At 36.7% G+C, this 24,508-nt stretch overlaps 1 protein-coding gene across 1 annotated transcript in view; it reads right to left on the bottom strand.

The window, feature by feature from the left end:
• Positions 1 to 24,508, bottom strand: part of Stam (signal transducing adaptor molecule) — a 56,115-nt gene that overhangs the window by 10,094 nt on the left and 21,513 nt on the right. The window contains exons 3-12 of the mRNA XM_036187706.1: positions 15,699 to 15,774; positions 15,518 to 15,613; positions 13,241 to 13,387; positions 9,867 to 9,957; positions 8,888 to 9,080; positions 7,403 to 7,497; positions 6,044 to 6,132; positions 2,009 to 2,096; positions 1,550 to 1,604; positions 626 to 779 (exon numbers count right to left, since the gene is read on the bottom strand). Of these exons, the coding sequence (XP_036043599.1) occupies positions 626 to 779; positions 1,550 to 1,604; positions 2,009 to 2,096; positions 6,044 to 6,132; positions 7,403 to 7,497; positions 8,888 to 9,080; positions 9,867 to 9,957; positions 13,241 to 13,387; positions 15,518 to 15,613; positions 15,699 to 15,774 (1,084 nt within the window). The remainder of the gene's footprint in view (positions 1 to 625; positions 780 to 1,549; positions 1,605 to 2,008; positions 2,097 to 6,043; positions 6,133 to 7,402; positions 7,498 to 8,887; positions 9,081 to 9,866; positions 9,958 to 13,240; positions 13,388 to 15,517; positions 15,614 to 15,698; positions 15,775 to 24,508) is intronic.

Genomic DNA, 24,508 nt, shown 5'->3' with positions numbered 1-24,508 from the left:
ATATAATCTCTGTATTAAATTCATGATATACTTTCCATATTGGTCTTTAACCACTAAGCCTGAAATCTTATAATATGAACCTAAACTTTAAAGACTTTGGTTCTATAGGTCTAGGGTAGGTACAAAATACCTTTATTTTAAAGAAAAAGGGGTGGGAGGAAACTACTTAGTGGGTAATTTTGCTACTTATCCATGTACAAAGTGAAGATTTTAAAAAACATATATAAATATGTGTGGATATACTGGCATATTCAGTATATTATTATATATTTGTGAATTTTAAAAATTCTATTAACTTTTTTCATTGTAAACATTATGGTGAAGAAATTACACTTTGCAGTGTGGAGAGATGACTCAGTGGTTAAAAGCACTTCCTGCTCCTAGGGAAGCCAAGTTCAGTTCCCAGCACTCACATCAGACAGCTCACAACCAACTGTAAATCCAGCTTGAGGGGATACAACATCCTCTTCTGACAAACAAGGGGCCCAGTACACACATGTGATATATACTCACAAAGACAAAGACACACATATATATGCATGTATTTTACAAAAAAAAGACATTACAAATCATTTCAAATACATTCAAGAATTTACACAACACTCCTGAGCTTTACAAAACATACCTGGGAACCAGAAACACCAGATGACTGCATATAATACTGCTGATTCTGTAATTTTGCATACATAGAATACATTGGATCTTCATTCATTAACTTCGTATACAGTGAAAGAGCTTCCATCACCTTCACATTTAGTTCTGAGAGTTCTGAATGTTTTCTGAAATATTACACAATAATTTGATTGCTAAATGATACAATGCTCTAAATAGTAACTCTAAATACTAATAGACAGGGCAAAAACACCTTCTCCCTTGGCTCTGAGGCAACAAGAAACATGTTTTCAGGTTAGATCCCATGCTGGACTACCTTCCTTGACTGTACCTGGAACTGTCTAGATTTCCTCATTCATCAACAGATGTCAGTCTGTGAGCTCTGGTAATTCACTTTAGTAAGCACAATTATATAAAAAGAGGAAGACAGTGAAAGCCCACAGTGGCCTTGCTTTTCAAGAAAGGGCAAATGAGTCCCAATCCTCATGAAGGTGAGAATGGTGACTAACGACTGGCTCTCTGAAGCACTGTCTATGTGTGTGGTTGTGACAGCTGCATGCACACACAGAGGACTGAGACACGTTGGGGGTCTCTCCTTTGACTCCCCACCTTTAGTTTTGAGACAGGTTCTCTTTCTGCACCTGAAGCTCATCGATGCACCTGGGCTGGTTGGGTAGAGAGTCTCAGGGGTCTGCCCACCTGCACCATACCTCTTTCTTCTTCTCCTCACCTTCACTGCCCTGGCTGGGTTTACAGGCCTGCACCACCATGCCCTGCTCTTTATGTGGACTTGAAGGAGCCAAACCTTGTGGTTGGGTGGCAAGCACTTTACTATTTGAGCCACCTCTGCAGGCTGAGTACCTTGTAAAAATGGCAGTTTACTGAAATGGTTTCAGAGAGAAAGATACACAATGTAAATAGAGTACAAGTTCTTTACCTATCAATATCTTCCAGCTTTTCATCAATGAGAGGTCCCATCTGGTGACACATCGCTAAGATGACAATTTTTGAAGAAATAAGAAAACACAAGAAAAGAAAATAAATTTCTGAAAAAATATTTATTAAAAAAAATGAGGTTTACTTAATGTGAAGTAACTAAAAAATTAATTATCTTTGGTCAATAGAACCTAAAATTAATTTTCTTAAATTATAATGGTGACAGTTTAAAATACTGAGTTCAAAATGTTTTTTTTTCCTTTTACAAGACTTTAAGATGCTGAATAAAATAATTTGAATAGTAAGGTTTGTGATTTCCACCTCTCCTCCAGATTTAAACAGCACAGGAAAGGTGAGAAGGCACAGCAAGAAGGTGTAATGACATTTCTAAGATACTCTCAAAAGCCATCCTAGAGCAGTACAGTAAGATCTCTGGGGATAGACAGATGAAAAGGGTTACCTTCAAGATGAAGTAGCTCTGGTAAGTCTGGCTGATTATCACTGGGATCTGTACTTTGCAACATCTGTAACAACTGGTCCATTTTATCCTACAGAAATAGTTATTGTCAAAAGCAAGCAATCTCTATGAAACATTATGTTCTTTTTGACATGACAACTCAATCACAGACAGTTTTCTTTTTTGTTTGTTTGTTTTTCTGAGACAGGGTTTCTCTGTGTAACCACTCCGGCTGTCCTGGAACTCACTTTGTAGACCAGGCTGACCTCATACTCACAAGAGATCACCTGCCTCTGCCTCCTTGAGTGCTGGGATTGAAAGCGTAAGCCATTATTACTACCTGGCTTCAGATAGATTTTCAGTTCATACTTAGGAAGGTTTATTTCATTTTATGTTTTTAGCATCTTATGTGTTCCCTTTAGCACCATGCAAAATCAGGTCCTTGCATGCTATTCGTAGGTTGTTTTTCAAAATGTTCAAATTAGAATAGGACCATCCATTTATACTCACGGGGTATAATTTCCCCATTCTCTTACACCACGTTCAAGAATTTCACTTTGTTCTGGAGCAGCTGTAACTTAGCCACAAAACAGTTGGAGCATCCCTCTCAAGACAGCCTGCTCAGTCATTACTTCTCGCTGGCAGTGAGTATGACAGCTGTTCCATAGGCAGAGCTCAGGCCTTTCACAGCTGTTCTTTTAAGTGGAGCTCTACGGATTTAATCTGTTCTCTTTCCATCAACATTTCGGTTTGTCATAAAAGAAGAAACTTGTACTTTATTCTTTTGTGTGTGTGTGTGTGTGTGTGTGTGTGTGTGTGTAAAGATGGATAATATCTCAACCACTTACTTGGGTCTATTTCAGAATCCTTTAATACTTAGGACTAAAGGGTCTAAAAAAGGCAGTTGCATAAATATACCCATGCATTATACAAAATGTATTTTTTCATTTGCCAAATTCTATGAAAATTATTACAAACTTTTTTCACTCAAATTTCCTATATAGGGATGCTATTACACACAGGTACACGCAACTAATAATTTAAAGACTACATATTCTGAATAAAATTATTACTCAAACACAGACTGTTCGAGAGATGAATTAATTGTTAGATTAGTAGCGGAGAAAAGCTCCTTTGAAATCAAATGACTGCTGTATTTTAAAGTGGATATTCTTTCAGGTGAAAAGATTCATGTTCATTTTAAGACATTTAAAAAGGCAACAGAAACATTCATCTCCTGATAATACAGCATGGTTTCTATATGAGCCACAGCTAAGTACTCAGACATTTCCTTCTGTAACACAATCTAGCCAAGCAGAATGTTCCATGACCCAGCTGGATTCCTTAGTACTCATTAGCACTTGTCCACACTCTTGTTTCTCTCAAAGAGAAAGTATCACCACCACCATTTAGACCAGGCTGGAGATGCGACTCACTGGAAGATCACTTGCCTGTCATGTACAAGGCTCTGGGTTCCATCCTCAGGACCACAAAAAACAAACAATTGTTTTTAAATCAGTAATTCCAAATTGATCATTTTTCTCCTTAAACTCATATTTCTGCTCATATATCTCCTACAAAATTTTATTTAAATGCACTTTAAAGTCTTCCAGAAGACTATGTCAAACTTTTTTGAAATAAAAGCACGTATATAAATTAGCAATATGCTGTTAAATTCATCTATATGCATTAATGATTCCTACTAGTATGTAATGGGTTGAAGTAACAAAATACAAATTTAAAAGAATCAAATGAGCCAGGACTCAAGGTCATTCATATTTATATTTTATGTTGTTACAGGTGAAACTAATGGGAAATCTTGTTTATCTATTTCAAGCTATTAGAGCAGCGCCACTGAATTATTTCCATTGCGTCTGAGTGTTATAACAGGAGTCTTAAGTAGCTCATTACTAAAAATTATTTTTAGGGCTGAAGAGATGACTCAACAGTTGAGAACACTGGCAGCTCTTTCTGAGGACCCACATTCAATTCCCAGCACCCATATGGCAGCTTGCAACCATCTGCTACTCTAGTTCCAGGGAAACGCAATGGCCCCTTCTGGCCTCTGTAGGCACCAGGCATGCAAGTGCATAGACACAAATCCAGGCAAAATACCCACACATGTGAAGTAAAATAAAATTTAAAAACTGTAGTTAATAATCTACTAGCTGGCAATTCACTGTGCTCATTGGTTTTGTTTGTTTAATTATTGCTGCAAAACCTATGAAACTATCTGAACTGTGCTGGCTAGTCATTACCACCACCAGGATTTGGAAATGCTTCTAGAAATTAATGCACCACCATAAGGCTTAGTATTGGCACAGGATGAGGCTTATATCTATACAGTGAAGAAAGAAATTTTAACAGAAGAGAAAAAAATGGAAAATGATGACAAGAAGTGGCCTCAAATACATCACCTTCTAAAATACAAGGAAATGATGGAGTTCTTAAGAGTGCCATACACTGACTTACACCAGGGGCCAGACAGTAAGAATGAAGACTACACAATCTCTTCAGTAACTTCAGCACAAAGGCAGCCAGAAAATACCTACGCATGTATATGATACAACTATGTAAGGATATAGTTATATTTCAAATTTGGCCTATTGGGGAGTGCATCCTGTATGGCTTGCTAATTCCATTATTTAAAATCAGTTACTAAGTTAATTCAATACAATATTGATATTACTATTCAAAACAATACTATTAATAGGTTTGAATATAAAAATGTAACTGTATGCGCTAGAAAGATGGCTCAGTGGCAGAGACTGGCTGCTTTTCCAGAGAACCAGGGTTCAATTTCCAGAACCCACATGGTAGCTAACAACTGTCTGTAACTCCAGTTCTAAGGAGACAGAAGCCCTTCTCTGGCCTTCACAGGCACCAAATATGTACTTGGTGTTCAGATTTACATAAAAGCAAAATACATCTATACACATAAAAATAATAACAAATTTAAAAATATACAGCTGCAAAGATGATTTAAGATAAAAATATAACTAATTTTAATATTTTTGTCATATGTAGAAATAGCAAAGATTTCTATGCAGCCTAGGGAACTATGACATATTAATTTAATTCCAGAGATGCCAAGTTTGGGTGGGAGACATAGCCCAGTGGTAGAGTGCTGGCCTTGCAAGCACAAAGCCCTAGGCTAATCCCCAGCACTGTAAAACAAACACACAACCCATCAAGTTAACATGACTCCAAAAAAAATACTGTTACAGTTGCGATTAAGTGTATTTTCAAACATAACCACTGAAAATAATCACTGTTTCAGATTAACAATGACATATGGATGATTTAAAATAAAATTAAAATAAGCTTTTCCAAAAATTCAAATGTGTTCAAGGAAGAAGCACAATTCATTTCACTGAACTTGTTTATGTGGTAGTAATTTAATAACAGCTTCATTTGAAAACCAGCAAATTTGTTTTATTCTTTCAACACACAGTAAATGTCCTATACTCTGTAATGTACTATTGAATATCTGGAAAAACAGGTATTTTCACAGAGCATCAACAAAACTGTAAAAATTTCCCTTCTGTTCAACAATTTCACAGTACCTATTAACATGAAAAACACACAGATCCTTTGGTTTGGAAGTTCCATTCCTGGATATCTAAGCTAAGAAGAACAAATTAAATGTTAAAAGGAAAATAAAACAAAAAACCCTCACTATAATACTGTTGTTTGTGATAACAATTAAAATTGGAAACTGCCTATGTGCCCAATAATTAAGTACATCAATATAAATCCAAACTATAAAATGCTAGATAGAAATTTACATTCATCCTTAAATTACCCCCTCTGTAAAGCACTGCAGATCAATTCTGAGTCTCACACACATGCTACTGAGCTATATTCTCATCCTTTAGCAGTATAAATAAGAAGATCTCAGTAAGGTAAAAATGGGACAAAGAAGTTGTAACAATAATATATGCTTTGCCTATATTGTTAACATTTCAGAACAAGAAAACAAGTAATCCAGCTTCAATACAAAGTGCTCATTACATAACAAGGAAGCCAGCCACTCACCTCATCAATAAAGGCTGGTTCTGGTTCTGGCTCTATTGTCTCTATCTGAACATCATCACTGAATTGTACTGTCTTCTTCTCTGTTTTAACTGGAAAAAAAAAAAATAAAAATTATACTTTCCTTAAAACAGATCTAGCCAGACAGTGATGGTGCACGCCTTTAATCCCAGCACTCAGGGGGCAGAGCCAGGCGGATCTCTGTGAGTAGTCAGCCTGCCAGCCTGGGCTACAGAGTGAGATCCAGGACAGGCACGAAAACTGCACAGAGAAACCCTGTTTCGAAAAAAACAAAAAAGATCTTACAGTTTAATCCTATTATTATGGACTTTAGAGACTCAATATAAGGAATAACTGAACTGAAGACATTTAAAAAATGACAGAACATAAAACTGTCTACATTTTCTAATTTTCTCTTGTAAAGATCTTTGTTTCCTATAAGCGATCTCACTTAAAAATAAATTATGCTTCTGAATTAAAACTACCTACTTCAGAATTCAATAAATTGTTACAAAAATAAAGCTTAATACTAGCATAAATGAATTCTGTAATTTAAAACAATTCTTTTAAAATTACCAGACAATTCAAAAGAAAAATTGTCTTTGATAGAAACACCACAACATAATGAACTAGAAAATCATTTTAAACTATGTATATATACATGCCTGTCTGTGTGTTAGAATATGTGATGTTAAGTGCAGGTACCCAAGAAGGGCAAAGGCAGTGCATCTCCTGGAGCTCAAGTTAAAGATAGCTGTAAGCCACTCAACATGGGTGCTGGGAAATGAACTTGGGTCCTCTGGAAGAACAGCACGTGCTCTTAACCACTGAGCCATCTCTCCAGTCCCTGAGTTTATACATTTCTCAGTTCCAATGAGTAGTTTAGCTCCAACAACTGTATTAAAAGAATGAGTATCAAGATCTGACTCTACAAAAGTAAAAAAGATAAGTCAGTGAGAAAGAACCATTTTATTAAAGATTTAGAATTTCTGACTTGCTAGTAAAGGCTTTTCTTCACTGTTAAGACACATATCCATTATGTAGTCTTTGATAGATACATTAACAAAGACTAGCAGTCTACAAATTACTGGCTGTTTCTGATAAGGATTTGGATTTTATTTATATGTAGCTCAGGATGGCCTTCACTTCACTGTGTAGCAGTCACTCTTCCACATACTGGGACTACAGGAGAGTTCAGATTACAAGCATGCGCCACCACCATGTGCAGCTTAGAATTTCATTGTTTAAAACACATGGGGCAAAAACATTTAAGTCATTTGCCTATAAAGTTGAGTTTACTCAACTTCCATCAAGAAGACTATGAATTATCGATCATCCATCAACAGATCAAAAAGTACTTACTCATTTCTGGTTCAGCAGTGAGATCTGCAGTCACAAAATTAGAAGGAAAAAGTCCTATTCCTTGATGGGTTTCACCTTTCCACCAGTTGGGATCACTAAGACAAACAAACAAAAGAATGCTTTACCAAAAGAAAGAAGTATTCCTGTAAGATTTCTACCAGTAGTCCACAGTATTTAACTTGCATTCTCACCAGACTGGAATGCTACAACAATGCAATAAAGGAGATTGAAGCTTATCTTCACAAACAGGAAGTGAAGAGCTACAGTGGCACCATAAGTTAGTATGAGGTTCTGATACAAACAGGAAATGAGCCCCTCAAGAAGTCTTTGAAGCCATAGTTCTTTTCCTCAGAAGGTCAGTATATCTTCTGAGAAGCCAATAAAGAGTTATGGACTCTCCCCCAAAAAGAGGCCCTAGGCCCAAAACCATCAATGTCAGGGAGTCCCTTGGGTTTCAACATAAGAGCTCTTTCTAAAAGATGTGGAAGTAGACTCAGGGACCACATCTCCATTCCCACACCACTACTCTTTCATGCATACACTAACAAGGACTGTTTTCTCCTCCCTACGTGACACATACAGAAGATGACAACACCTGTAGTACAAAACTTGAAACAGAACTGTCTCCAGTGCCTACTATACTGAAAGCCAGCAAGTGTTTAATAAACGCTTTTTCCAAAGAATGAATGATACAATTCTAGGTAGCCAGCTCGAAATTTACATCATTTTGGCTTCTTCATGAAAAATATTAAAACATAATGAATGTTGTCTTCCTAAAATTCCCATGCTAAAGTCATGGGGCGGGGCTCTAGAAGGTGATTAATTCATGGTAGCAGAGCCTTCTTGAATGGGATCTGTGACCTTAGAAAAGAGATTTCCTGATTTCTTTGTTTGCTCCTCCTGCCACATGTGATACCACAGTGACTACACAGCTGTGTCGGAACCAGAAAGGGCCCAAACCATGTGCCAAATCGGACATAACTAAGAGAAATCCATTTCTGCTGTTTAAAGGCCTGTTTGGCAACACAAAAGACTAAACACAATAAAAACTAAAACCCTCATGCTGCGCAGCTCTTCCCCCATGACACCATAAGCATAAAACTACTACATTTTATATAGATCTATGGTCTACATGGATACTATCAATAGATCATATACTTACTTTAAATCTACCAAATTTTCTAAAACTTTAACCTTTTACAAGATTTAACAATTCAAATTACTAGATGGAACAAAAAATAAAACAGAAAAAAAAAAACCAGGTTTCCAAAACAAATAAAAATTATTTAAGTACGTAAAGGAGGAGAAAAGTATGTTACAAAATGAATCTATACAGTATAAGGCAAGCAAGTTAACGATCATCTAAAACATCTAGTCAATATTTTGATTATGCTTGGTAATTAATTACATTTAATTAAATAATATTAAAACAGGGGTTTTATAGAATACATTTTCACAAGTGTTCAATGTATAATTAACCATTACCTGTCATCAAGAACTGTAATAACTTCTCCAGCTTTAAATGTCAGTTCATTATCCTCAGCAGCTTCAAAGTCATATATAGCACGAACTTTTCTACCTTCATGTTGGTGGTTAGTTAAGAGATTAGACGTGCTTGGATATAAAGTGGAAAGGGCAGTTGACTGCTGTCTTTGCTCCTTGAGAGACAACTCAATAGCTGAAAAACAGATTTCAAAGTCCTCAAATATTAATAACAGCCAATAATACATTGACAGTAATATTTCTCAATAGTATAATAGGAGACTAGTGTATATCCTCATATAATAACAAATCATTAGAAGTTAGATACATTCACCCATCACTGAAAGAATAAAAATAACTTTTTCAAAATTTGACATTTTTATTGAAAAATTACAATTTAAATTATTCTGGGTAATAAAAAGACAAACTTCATTTAAAAAATAAAGCAGCCGGGTGGTGGTGGCGCACGCCTTTAATTCCAGCACTCGGGAGGCAGAGGCAGGCGGATCTCTGTGAGTTCGAGGCCAGAGGCAGGCGGATCTCTGTGAGTTCGAGGCCAGCCTGGGCTACCAAGTGAGTTCCAGGAAAGGCGCAAAGCTACACAGAGAAACACCGTCTTGAAAAACCAAAACAAACAAACAAACAAAAAACAAAAGGGCTGGAGAGATGGCTAAGAGGTTAACAGCGCTGACTGCTCTTCCAAAGGTCCTGAGTTCAATTCCCAGCAACCACATGGGGGCTCACAACCATCTGTAATGAGATCTGGCACCCTCTTCTGTGCACATAATAAATAAATAAATAAATAAATAAATAAATAAATAAATAAATAAATAATTAATTAAATGAATAAATAATCTTAAAATAAATAAATAAAGCGGCTCTGCTTCATCTGAAGCCATTTCCTTCTTCCGTAAACCACTAAAAAAATTATTCAGTCAGAGACCTATCTTCTCCCCTCCCCTTCCAGGACTTACAAACTCACCTTTTGCTAAATCTTCTTCTTCCTTTTTGTTAGCCACAGTGCCAGGGTCTTTGGCTGCCAGAGCTGGGCTTGCTTTCGCTTGTTCTGCAGCCTAACATACAAGAAAAAAGAGATGTGGAGGTAGGGAGTAAATGAAACAGCAAATGCTATAGCATTGACTTGATTACAAATCAATAAAGAAATTAGCCAGGTGGTGGTGGTGCATGCCATTAATCCCAGCACTCGGGAGGCAGAGGAGGGTGGATCTTTGTGAGTTCAAGGCCAGGCTGGTCTACAGAGCGAGATCCAGGAAAGGCGCAAAGCTGCACAGAGAAACCCTGTCTTGAATAACAAAAAAAAAAAAAAAGAAAAAAGAAATTATTGCAACAAATTAAGAAAAGTGAAATTACAAGAATTTTTCAAATTATCACATGTACAGTACTCAGAACAATGACTGACACACAGCAAAGAGCAGTAAATCTCAACTTCTAGTGTAACTCAGTTTCTGTCTCTTCCACCACTACATGTTCCTTGAGGGAATGTGTCTATACAAGCAAACAATAAAATGTATGTTCAGTGCAATGATAGGCAAACAGTCAACATGAGAACAAAACATAGCTGTAGATCTGTCACTTACATACTGTACATGATCAGATGCTTATGCAGTTTTTCTTTAGTGCCATATGTTCATTTAAACACAACTCTAGAAACTCTTAATTCTGATCCATACTTACTTAGAATCTTAGATTCTGTTGTAACTACTGTACACGTGTACAAGTTATAAATATACTTAGTCAGAGACAGCCCTTATCATTTATTTGAATTTCTTTCATTATTTGCTTAACTTAACACACACGTAAGTTGGTATTTTATACGCTTTAAAGAAACTCTCTACCAACAGAGAAGGAAGTACAGAAAGAAACCATATGAAGCACCATGTTCCTAAGCTGTGCGCTCCTCAGTTCCTATCAAGAGAGGTATGAGCCAACCAAGACACTTCTCATGACCCAGGACAGCACGGAAGCAGTTCTAGTCTACTACGACTATGCCAAGTGCTAACAGAACTATGAAGTATAATTTCTACAACATGTTTGCATTTTCTTCTGTCTTGAATAAAAAATATATGTAGAAAATATCTTTATATCTTCAGAATCTTTTATTAAGTCTGCTGATAAAAATCTAGTCTCATAAAACTGTAGCAAGGACTTCAGTAAGTAAGTAGCTTTAAAGTCTAGAGAAGACCCTGCAGTTGGACCTTTATCATTTGCTTTTCTTTCTTTCCTTTTTTTTAAAATTTATTTTATGTGCATTGGTGTAAAGGTGTCAGATCCCCTGGAACTGGAGTTACAGACAGTTGTGAGCTACCATGTGGGTGCTGGGAATTGAATCCAGGTCCTCTGGAAGAACAACCAGTGCTCTTAACCACTGAGCCATCTCTCCAGTCCCTATCATTTGCTTTTCATTAAAACATCTTTACAGTTTCTAATGACAAGCTTTTCAAAAGTGCAATTTTCTGTAGCTGAAAGATAATAATTAAAATAAAAATGTATGTAACTACATGAAGTCTTCAGTATCAGTCTTCTACATCTGAAATAATCTGAACAAGAGAATAATGTAATTTCTATACCAAGTAATAATAAACACTCTTGCCAGTGACCACTACACTTCTTGCCCCACGAAGCCTGATCTAAACAGAAGTGCATCCAGTGAATGCTACTGGAAAGCAGGCAAGAGCAGGTGGTATAAAACAATGAACTGGATTGTCCTTCCTCCAGCCACTCTCAGAACCAGTTCTCTATGTGAATAATGAAGGGATTACATTAGAGGACCCTGAAGTTGCTCCCATAACTAAGATTCTGGACTAATGAAGACAGTTCCACGTCAAACACATCACTATACTGCTTCCTCCTCCATTAAGAGCAATTCCACCTATGGGATGAGAAGTGCTTGCATTTGCACTAAAGGCTGTGCTCTAAAGCAGTGCTTCTCAACTTCCTATGCACAGTGAAAAGCATCTGGGGATCTTATTAAATGGAGACAATGAGTTCACAGGTGTGGAATGGCATCTCAGAGGCTGGAGTCCTGATCATCTCCCAAGAGAACATGACAACAACGGTCAATGAATCACATTTTGAGTAAGAAGTTCTAGAACAGTATAGAAAATGCAATTCTACTAAGTCTGCTCTGTGTCTCTGCAGTGTATCTACTCTTTGATAGACACTGTTTCTGTTGCCAAGAAATTTATAGTACCTTGAATTGTTCTGCATAAAAATCATTAATTTTAATTTTTTAAAATTATTAATAAAATCTAGCTATCAATTATGAATGAATATTAAGACCCATCACCATAAACTTAATTTAAAATACTAATATTTTAAGCAAAAAGAAAATAATCCACTTGCTTCCTTTCTCTTTTGGATGTTTTTCTGGGTATTCACATCTAAAGAGCACTCAGATAAAATGAAATGCCTTGGGAAGAAAATCCAGATAGCTCTAGACAAAAGTATACAATCTAATATGACTACTGAAAGGGGTCAACAATCAGAAGGTAAGCTCTTGTTTCCTTCATGATTTCATATAACTTGTTAAAAGTTTGTTCCAATCCATACAGCAGGAAAAGAAAATATACTATACTACAATGCATATACCCTTAGGAATTGGCTACCTAGAAGAGACATATATAAGATGTCCCTTGATTTTTTTTTTTACTCTATGACACAAATCAGACATTCACTGCATTACACAGACAGCTGTATGTGCCAAAGGAAATCTACCCTGTGCCAATCACATCTTTTAGAGGGAAAGCAAGACTCAGGCACTACTTAACTCCTGCTTAAAAACAAAATGCTCGTTTGCTTCTTTTTCCACTGGCCTCTAATATCTCCTAAATTTATATAAAGTTATTCATAAACTTCTCAATAAAAAGATTCCTGAATTTTTAAGCTATAACTCTTTTTTTTTTCTTTTGGGTTTTTAAGACAGGGTTTCTCTGTGTAACTCTGACTGTCCTGGAACTCTGTAGACCAGGCTGGCCTCAAACTCACAGAGATCCGCCTGCCTCTGCCTCCCCAGTGCTGGGATTAAAGACCGTGTGCCACCACCGCCTGAGAAGTTATCATTCTTTGTAGATAAAAAACAGCATTGAGAGCATTTAACAAGATTATCCATTGTTATCTGGTCCAATGCAATTTTGTTGTAGTAAAACTAAATAAAGAATTTAAATTACAAAACATTAAATCAACTCCTTTTTGAAGGAGAGGTATTGGGAAAGGAGAGTTTGGAGTCCACTCTAAAAAGCAGTAAAAGCTAACTATAAATGAAAGCCAAAGAAAAAGTTAGACATAACTACTTTAGAAGAAAAAATGAACTGTAACACACACAACTTCACAGAATACCTGAGAGCCAATAGCTGGGAATGTAACACCTTGTTCCTTAAGGTTCTTAATCATCGCTGAGATCAGACTAAGTTGTGGATCATTCTTAAATTCATCCGTCCATTCAACCATAAGAGCCTTTAATTTTTCACATACTTTAGGATGACCCTAAGGAACAGCAAAAAAAAAAAAAAGAGAGAGAGAGAGAGAGAGAGAGAGAGAGAAATGAAAAAGTACCAGTTTTCTGTTATAAGAAAAATATAAATTCTCAAGTGTTACAGATCTCTTTTAAAATTACAAATTGACCCTTTATAAGAGATATCCTTCTAAATATAAAATTAAATATATATATATATATCTTATATGTCTATGTATATATTCATTTTCTATAGCAATAGATTATACATGTGAAAATAAGAAAATAGCATCTATAAATCAACAACATTACTTTCATACCATGAAAAAACAATGAAAGATACTATTAGCTATATCTCACTTCAAAACTGAAACATGAAATGTGTAATAACTTATTTTGGAGATTGGAATGACAGGCTGTTTCAGTGCAATTTACATCTTTAGACGCTTTACACATCAGAACAACAACAAAAAATAACTTACTTATTTTGCATTGCATTTTTATTTTTTAAAAACTGCAAGAAAGGAATAAATGGTATGGTTCCTTTTTCCTTAATTCCTTCCTTTCAATTTTCACACCTGTGTTTTCCCATGACTTTTAGCTCAGGTCTGTGTGAGGTACACTACATGCTAATCATCTTAGGAGCTTTTTTTCTTCCAAAGAGTACTTCCCCCTTGAGGAAAAGTTAAAAGCATTTAAAGCCCTCTCTCTATATGTTTCTGTCTTTCCAAACAGCTGTTTATAGTACGATGTAACCTTTTTTCTGTATCTTACTTAAAATTACAGAAAATATGATAGCAAACTATGTCTTCATAAACAATTACCCCTTTCACTGGACATTCAGAACACTGTAAAATATGTTTATTCATTAGTTAAAAAAACAAATGTGATTCACTGAAACGGAAAAGGGAAGCATGACTAAGACCTATAAAAGTATTATTTCCTTTCACATTTCTATACAAGTGTTTTTCCTATTAAAACTCGGAAGCACTCATATACTTCAAAATTGCCCGAAGAATTCCCCTATTAACATTAAAATCCTTTTCTTGATATACAATACCAAATAGTTTAAGCCAGAAATAATTACTTATAAAACATGAAATTTTTGGTTATGAGCCTAGCCTTTAATGGCTGAGCCATCTTTCCAGGCCAAAACATGAAATTTTTTTACTAGAAAAACTGTTACTTTTCTATTTTTAGACTCCTTGAATTAGGCACTGGATTTTTTTCTGACATGCAATTAAATAGGCAATATTATAGTTCCCAGCTCTCTTGCTCTCCTTGTCCAGATGAAAACACACAAACACCTGTATGACCAGAACAGCTACATGTTTTCCTCTATAGACTTGAAAATAAGCCAGGCTTATTTAACTTCTTGGCTGAAATACTAAAGATCAAATGTGTGGGTAAAAATATAGAATCCAGTCCTGGCCTTGAGCAATTTCTTCAAGTCTATAGTATAGTCCTGTAATTCTCTAACCAGCCATCTTCATTATAGACATATCTGGAGAGACTATCTCTTTTCTACAATGTCCATCACAAGGACTCTGCTGTCTTCAGGATCTAAGGTCCACTAACAAGTGCTATGGGCTATGGAATTGAGTGCTTCTTAGTTTGGAATCACTACTGGCCAGTCTTGGCTTAGGGGCAGTCCCTGGTAAGAACTTCTCTGCTTCAACCTCAGGGGCAACTTCATCTATATGTCTAGCCCAATGGAACAGTAACACAGTAGGAAAACCCTGTAATGGACAGTCAGGTAGTTCACATAAGATGAGGATTCGACAGGACCTTAATTCTGGCAGTTTCTTCAGATTCTACAATAGGGAAATACCTTTGTGTGGGTACAAAAATGGTATCAAAAAAGTGTCTAAAGTAGATTGGTATTATTTCATTAAATATATAAGAATGTATGTTTTCTTATCAGATGAAAGGATAGATGGTCCCTAAACCTATTTTAATGTGGTTTGCAAAAGAACCAACACTAAAATTTATGTGGATTTGCAGTCTTTTTAAGGAAATATAGTTCTTACTTATAATCTAGGAACACACACACACACACACACACACACACACACACTTTGGAATTTAAAATGGGAAGTCCTTAACAATAAAAAAATACATGAAAAAAGACTTCCTTGATTTCTGGACATGACGTTCCTTACCTTATTTAATACGTTGCTTACTTCACTAGCAAAGTCTCTTGAACATACTTCTAAGTGAAAAATTTTGCCACAATTTGATACACATGCTCCTAGAAGCTATAAGGATAAAGCGAGAAATTAAAAGGGCTTAACGCTGAAGAATAATTAAGCAGTGTGGTTTACTTAAAATGAACCTACTTACAGTTAAAGCTTGCATAGCAACATGGGGGTCTTTATGGTTCACTCTTCTCATAATAGAACGAAGACAGTCTTTAGGTCTAAAAAAGGAGAAGTTTAACAATTAATAATAAATCTAGCACTCTCCACTAAGTGTATAGAAGGGAAATTACTGTACAAGAGTTAGGTTATTAATGACATCTGAAAACTATATACTAGTTCCTTTCAAATTCCCAAAGACATCACAAGTTCTCTTGCTTAGTAGACAGAGAGGAAGCATTTTAAGCTAATTCTGCATGAAAAATTGTAGGTAAATTGGAAGGCTAATACATTTTAATTCATAACAATAAGTTCAGTAAGATTTTTATACACACACACACTCCTGCTATAAACAATTACAAAACTAGAAAATACATATGAAATATGTATTGAGAGATACTGCCCGATAGCTTTCGTAGTGACAGCAGCTCCCTCTAGTCCTGGCCCAAGTGGACCCAGCTTGACCTGTTCCATACAACTAACTATGAGCAAGAGAAAGGTGATGATCAAAAAGCAGACAGGTCCAAGGAGATGCAACAGGAACTGCTGGAGTAATCTACTCAGGCAAGGAGAATCCTGACAAAGGAAAGGACTGCAGCCTAAGTCTTATTTACAGTAGTGCAGAGTAGTCATGGTCCTTCTAATGAGGAACAAGTGCAAAAAGGGAGCTTGCTAAGAGGTATAACCGTGTTACAGAGAGGAACTTCAGTAGCTATGACATAAGAAACACAACCCTGCATCTACTTCTACCTGGGCTAAGTGGCCAATCTTCTGCTCAAAACTGCCTAAAATGACTGTGTCACAAACGCAGTGATCTACCCAAAAGGAAGGATTTCTAGGCTAACTACCAGATACCAGAGACAGAAATCACCAGTCATCCTAACCAACATCTTAATTCTTTAAACTTCTATTTATGTACAGAAGTTCTGATTATTTAAAGCAATTAAGGAAACAACTGGCCTTTGTTTTCTGTTTCAAAGATGCTTGGAAATGATCACAGGACTTTTATTATATAGGGAAGCATTCCATCACTGAGATACAGCCCCAGTCTACACTTATATTTACTTTCTATTCTATATTTTTAGGCCTCATTTTTTTCTCTCAATCTATTTTTAAAACAAATGAAACTACTATAAATTAAAAATAAATGGATCCACATGTAGGTCAGTGTTGAAGTGTCTAGCATGCCCTGAGTTTTATCCCCATCACTGCAAATTAACTAATTAATATATATTAAGGTGTTTAGGGACATCAAGCCAGGCAGGAATGAATAATAATCCACAAAAAAGAAACAAGTCAGATGAGCCACAAGTCAGTCTCACTTTCCTGCCTCCAGAGAGTTGCCAAGTTTTAGTACAAACTTGTTACTTAAATAAACACAAAATGGACTGAAACTCATCAAACTATGAAACAAGATAAATCCTTCCTCTCTTAAGCTGGCTTTCTAACAGCAAAAGAAGACTGATACCAGAGAAGTAGGGTTGTTGTTATGAATTTTCCTGATGATATGATTCAGAAGTCTTCAGAACAGGTTGGTGGGAAAAATATGTAAAAACTTGGAATCTTAATTAGGGTTTCTATTGCTGTGAAGAGACACCATGGCCATGGCAACTCTTATAAAGGAAAACATTTAATTTAGGTGGCTCGCTTACAGTTTCAGAGGTTCAGTCCATTATCATCATGATAGAAGAAGCATGGTGGCATACAGACAGATATGATGCTGGAGTAATAACTGAGAGTCTACTTCTTGTAGGAAACAGGAAATTCATAGCACTGAGCAAAGCTAGAGCAAAAAAGACATCAAAGCCCACTTCCACGGTGACATATTTCCTCCAACAAGACCAAACCTATTCCAACAAAACCACAACTCCTAATAGTGCCATTCCCTTTGGGGGTCATTTTCTTTCAAACCACCACACTGAAGAGAGAGTTCTACAGGGCTGTAAGCAGAGCTCAGAGGCAAGTTCAGGTGTGAGTTTGGAATGGTAACAGAATATAGACAGTAAAGACTGTGGGCAAGAGGCTTCAAACAAGATCTAAGGACTCTACAGGGAACTGAGTCAGAGGCCATTTGTGTTACATTCTGGCAAAGAACTTGTCTACATTTATTCTTGTCCTGAGGCTTCGTGGAAGGTTGAACTTCAAAAGAGTGGAGTACTTAATCCGTTTGAGGATATTTCAAGTCAGGCCACCATTCAGGCTGCAGCATGATTACTGCGAGCTGCTTTTAGCTAAGTGTACATAGAATGGCAGAGAAAATACACTAGAAAGGCTGGGAACATTTGCAGTTTGCTCAGAAAGTAAATGTGGATGAAGATGGGGTCAGGAAATTGCTTGCTGAAGAGATGAAAACCATTAAAAAATAAGTCAAATACTCTACATCAGTACAGTTGGAAAGACACTTCAAGGACTCTGAAGAAGGAGTCACACCATACCCCACATTTGACTGTTTTAAGAAGAGAGCTCTAGAGCATCCTACTCTGAGAGCAGCCCAGGAAACTCCATCACATATCCAGGCCCTCTATGGTGTGTCCAAGGGGATCCAGTGACTCTTCAAGCTGGGAGAAGCCCTTGGTATTGTTCACATGGGCTGGTTTTGCAGACACACAAAGTCTGAGAGTTATATGGTCATGAAAGCTTCCCTCCAGATTTCAAAGAAATGCCTGGGAAGTCAGGAAAAAGGTCAAGATCCCTGCAGCAGCCAAGACTGTAATTTGTGAATCTGTGATAGTGGGGCCTGAATGATGCAATAGAATGCAGATCCTATGAAGTCAGAGATGCCAGGAATGTGGAATGAATGTCAAGGTAAGCGTCGGGGCAGCAAGTGGAGTCAATTCAAGAGAGAGGTCATGTAGGCAACAACGCAAAGGCTATGGGATGAGGCTTACCACTGAATGGGAAAAAATATTTGCTAGTTATACATCTGACACTGGATTAGTAACTAGAATATACAAGATTCAAAAAGCCAAACATCAAAAAAACCAAACAAGCCAATTAAAAATGGGGTATAGAACTAAACAAAGAGTTCTCAAGAGAAGAAATACATATGACTACTAAACACTTCTTAATTTTTTCAATATCCTTTGCAATGAAGGAAATGCAGATTCCGACTACATTAAAATTCCATTTCATCCCAGTCAGAATAGTCATCATCAAGAATGGCAACAAATGCTTGTGCAGCACAGAGTCCTTTCACACTATTGGTAGAAATGCAAAATAGTGCAATCACTTAGGAAAACAACCTGAAGCGTCCTCAAAAAACTAGAAATAAAATTATTATGACTTATCCATATCACTCTTGGGCATATATCCAACAAAACCTATGTCCTATTACAGAAATACTTACACATCCATATTCATCACTACCTTGTTATCAAGACAGGGAATGGCATCAGCCTAGATGCCCATGTTGATGCATAGGAAAATGTAGTACATACACACAATGAAATTCTACTCAGCTGAAAAGAAAACTTGAATTTTGCATTATTCAGGTAAATGGATGAAACTGGAGTGGGCAGGAGTATTGAGTGAGGTAACCCAAACCAAGAAAGACAGATGTCACATGTTCTTTTTCATTAAGGATCCTAGCTTCAATTCTGTTTTGTTGTTGTTGTTGTTGTTGTTTTTGGTTTTGTTTGTTTGGGTTTTGTGTGTGTGTGTGTGTGTGTGTGTGTGTGTTTAACTTGGAATACTTGTGAAAGCCATGAAACTAGAAAGAGGTCCAGGAGTGGGAGTAGGAAAAGGACCTTAGGGAGGAAAATTGTAGAACACAGGTAAAAATCAAAGTACAGAGGGGGATTAATGGAGAAGAAAGGGTTAAGGAAGGAGGGAGGGATGGAGAAAACAGAGGGACAGGAACAACAAAAAAATACAGGGGTATGAAAAGGCCATATGAAAACCTACAATCTTCTAATCCAAATAAAAATATTTGAAAAAAAAAAAAAAGTTTGAAGGGTGATGCCCTGTATAGCAAGATAGTGAACCAAAATCCTAGTGCTAAGTACGGGAAATCTCCATATGAGCAATTGGTCTGTGAGGCCCAGAGGCTCCAAAACAATACAGTCTCCTGCTTTTCCACCTGGTCGCCCACCATTGCAAGACTTATTGTTTAAGACATTATACATCTTGGTTGCAAGATACAGAGAAATCAAGCTACAAATGAACTGGAAAGCTCTCTGCTGGCTAGCTTTCAAACTGCAGGCTACCGGGGAAAGAAAAACAAACAAACAAACAAACAAACAAACAGAAAAGAAGAGGAAAGAAAAAAGAATCCTATTCGTAATGAACTACACATACTCCAACACAGCTGTCAGTCAGGCAAAATGTGATCCCATGTGCAGCAGTGGTCCAAGTGCTCTGTGGAGTTAAACAACACTTCCGAATGGATCTGAGGCCTACTCCACAGAAGAAAAAACCCGTGCCTTAAGAAGTCATAGGTTTTATGAGGGGAATTACTGCTGATGTTAATTTAAGCTAATAGACGTAAGTGTTAAACTGCCTTCTAAATATCTGTATTATACCCTTCAGCAAAGGCTACTCTCAACCCTAATGAGAGAAGCCTATCTTTCCAGGAAACAGCGGTGAATACAGAGACTCAATATGCAGAGAATAAGTAATGGATGAGGGCTCAGACCGTAACAATTCATTTCTCATCCTCTATTCACAAACGAAATCATGAACTCCCAGCAGATACAGTTACTTGCATTGGACCCATATAAGACAAACCCTCTCAACAATCAGTTATGAATGGAGGAGAGAATCATGGGGCTATGTTCCTTGCTGCTGAACTGTAGGCTATTGATAAGACTTTGTGAGACAGAGTCACTGTCTTCAGTTTTGTACCCACCGGTGAACCGCCAGGCTCTAATGGATAGTTCCAATCTCATGGTCATGCAGACACCCCTATTCAAACTCTGTTCACACAAAAACCAAATGGTAAAACAAGAGGACAAAATGAGGTGTGGTGATGTGGAGGTCAGAGCAATCAGAATAGATTACAGACATGCATGAAACTGTCAAAGAACAAATTTAATGAATAAAACATGGGGGCAAAGTTTTGCCTTTAAAGTATTCAAGTCAATTCTAAAATGTATATGGGGACATAAGAGAAGAGCAAAAAACAGGTAAGAAAAACAAGAAATACAAGTGATGTGAAGTAGGAGGAAGGGAGGCTTTAATTGGGAAGGAAGAGAACAATGCAGAAGAAGGAAGAAGGGGATAAATCTAAGGATATCTTAAGGAAAAATTTTATATTTATCTAAGTGTATGTATACCTGTGTGTATGTATGTATATCTTAAAAGAAGTTATGAAACTAAGCTAACAATGCCCTCCCCCAAGAGCCATGGACCACCTAACAAAACCCTACCACCCAGCAGAGAAACTCCTTTTGAGCTGTTGGTTAGAGGAGTCCAAGAGTCTATTAGAAGTTATGGCCATCATGGGAATACTCGTACAAATTAAGACTAATAATGCCCCAGCATATGTCTCAAATAAAATTCTGTCTCATATTGGAAGAGCCAACTGGTGTGAGACAGAAGAAAACCAATAATCTAAGGACCATTGTTATCAAGATTCTATTTCTCTCCATGCTTATTCTTGGATTTCTTGGAATCCTTCCTTACATGTCATGTCATCTTTATAGTCAAATTTTCCATTTTGATATAAATAATGTTCAAGTTTTCCACAGTGAAAATAAGTGTTCCCAATAGCAAGCTCTGAAGTTTCCAGAAGGAAGATGGGGCCCCACAATGACTCTACTTGGTCCACAAAGATGTCATGGTACCTAATAACATTACTCAATGATCAGCTTTGAACTTAAAACTCTTCAGGACAGTTCTAAGATAATATGGTCCATCATACTACACTTCTAGCCAGAATCTCAGACAATCTTATCCATTACTGAGACTGGCTGCAGACTCTATGGCTAGCCATATTGAGGCCTAACCATTCTAAGCTTTCTTATAAGACTCCACAGAGATACCATTGCCCCCTAAACAGTAGGAGGCAAGTCTAAGAAAATGAAGCTCCTCTCCCAAATGTTTCATTTTTATCAGGGTTATGGATGGATGGTTATAGGGATGGGGGTGGAACAATAAAATCTAGACTCCAGTATTTTCATTTAGAAAATAAATAGGGGAATGGATAGGTATAGGAATATTAGGTAGATTGTTGTATTTACTAGTAAACCAATTCAGTAAAATATCAGCCTTAGATAAATTTGCACGGATATGGATTCTTGTATATTGATACAAATACAAAACTATATTTGTTGTATTGTATACATATTCCTACTCCTGTTTGAAATATTTTGTATATTGATACAAATGTGATATTATATTTGTCATACTGTATGTATGTTCTACCTGCTTGGGATATTTTGTACATTGATACATATTTAGGATTATTGTCATATTGCACTATACCTCTATTTAAGCTATTTTATGTACTGTCACAATTTTGAGGTCATTGTCCTTATACAGTACCTCTGCTTTACAGACTGTTTATCTTGTTAAAATGAAGCCTTAGTCATTAGGTTATTTAGGTAGATAAGACTTACAGAACTATAGTCACACATGCTTGTCATTCCTATAGTTAATGTTAGTTAGGTTCTCTGGATTTACAGAAACATATGTCACATGTATAGGTAATCTTCAAACACTTCATAAACCTAGAGAATATAGCATTTAAATAACTTAGAATTCTGTTGACATTGAGACACAATTGCTCCTGGCAGCACCAATCTGATCCCGAGAGAATGTTGGGCTTCTAAGACATTTCTGTTTGGAAGTTTGTCTTTTTCTTGGCACAAAATGGTCTACTGGGTAAAGAACTGCCCTTGCCTCAACTGCTGACAATACGAATGCTGTCCTTTCTGGATGAGCAGGACACAAGGAAAAGAGACTACTAAACACTGCCAAGACAGGGTAACATGGTCTTTCAAAATTCCTGTTTCTGAAAATGGTCTGTCAGATATTCTAGGCATGTAGCCAAATTAGATGCCTCAACAATGCTGAGAAACTTTAGGTGACTAGCCAGACTGCCAGCTGTCTCTGTCTATTCCCTCAAGAATTTCAAAAATTGCTTGCTTGCATTTTCCATTTTCTCAGGTATTATTATGTTCCTTCTCAGGTCTTTGATGGAGTTGATGACTAGATAGTTACAGTTACAATCTTCTCGTATCTTAGCTAGAACATATTAGTACTACAGTTAGATAGAATTTTCAATGACACCTATTGAAGTAATCTTGGTAATTTGCCATTTACCCATGTTCTGGACATTTAGTATGTCTTTCTTGTTTGATGTTATTTTTGTTGGTTGTAGCTGCATTTTTGTTTATGTTATTACCATTTGTTTTTCCTGGACAACACTTGATAATCATTCTTATTGTATATAGTTTGCATAAGATTAGAATCTTATTTAGACAAAATGTAGTGGTATTTGCTCTGCCCATGACTTTGGGCTATACGATCCAAAGGAAGCAGTGCTTCCAGCCATTGTACTTGACCTCTTATGAGGAGTTGAAGAAGGATCACATGCCCCTTCTCCCTGTTCCTGCCTGCGAGGTGGATTCATTCCCAGTCGGATCAGAGGATGACTTCTACTATCTACTCTATTCTGTATTCATAAGTGTACTTCCTCAATTTATATCTTAATAAATTCTGTTACCCATTTAATATACTCATGTGGACTGATCATATTTAGGATAGACTCCTAAAACAATACAGGATATTGTAGTTGCCCTTGGTTGCCTCCCTGAGGCTGAAGGTAGTCTCTAGTATTGCTGAAGATACCATGTACTGTGTACACACGACCTGGAAGATTCAATCTGGATCTTACCTAAATACCACCTCCTTGAGGAACAGCTTTCATATTATCAGGATTTTCTATGCAAACTGCCAGGGAAGGAAAGCAATCATCAGTCCTACCCAGATGTGATTTCTATGAACCAAATATGGCAAGATATCCTAATGGTGTAACAGTGGCACTCACGAAAGGAACCAAAAGCTCTCTAATTGGACTTAAGTCCTACTCTGTAGGAAAATCATGCTTATTACTAGAAACCTAGCCAGCTACCTAAGGTAATGAGATGATGGATCTTAGAGGAGAACCTACTACCTCACCTTTACTAAACCAGCATAATTCCTAACTGCATTCTACAGGCAACTAAGGAATGCTGAATGCTGGAGAAGGGGAGAATTAAGTCTTCCCCAGGGAAGAGCTCCTTAACTGGTTATCCAAAAACAAGTCAGCAATGAAAAAAACTGACCATGATTTGGGAAGGAACAAGGCAGAAACAAGACAGGGGTTTTAGAAAAAGAAAAGGTAAAGGGAAATGAGAAATTATATTCTATTTAAAAATTTAAGAAAGCAGTGAGGAAGACTACTCCTACCAAGTATTAAAGCACATTGCAAAGCTTTACAATTAAATCCATAAGTAACACACACACAGCAGACACAGCATCAATGAGCCTAAAGAGAAAACTCAAAACTTCAAATACAGATTGGAATGTACTATAGAAAGGTAGTGTTTCAAATCAGAAGGGCATAAACGAGGATTGTTCAGTAACGGTACTGCTGTGTTTGGAAACTATCAGCACTGTGGATGCTGACTAGAAAAAAGTAAAGTTGGAATAATTCCTCACAGTGCTTAATAAATATTGCAATAAATACCAAACCAGACCAAAGACCTCAATGTAAAAGATGAAACAATACAGAGACTAGAGACGGTGTGGTGACTTCTTAAAAAGCTACATACAGTCCTATCTACAAGAACATATTCATGTTCCTAGGCATTT

The sequence above is a fragment of the Onychomys torridus genome, chromosome 5 (genome assembly GCF_903995425.1).
Source record: "Onychomys torridus chromosome 5, mOncTor1.1, whole genome shotgun sequence".
In the NCBI taxonomy this organism is placed as follows: Eukaryota; Metazoa; Chordata; class Mammalia; order Rodentia; family Cricetidae; genus Onychomys; species Onychomys torridus.
Note: the sequence above shows the minus strand (reverse complement) of the source record. Positions and strands in the feature narration are given on the sequence as shown.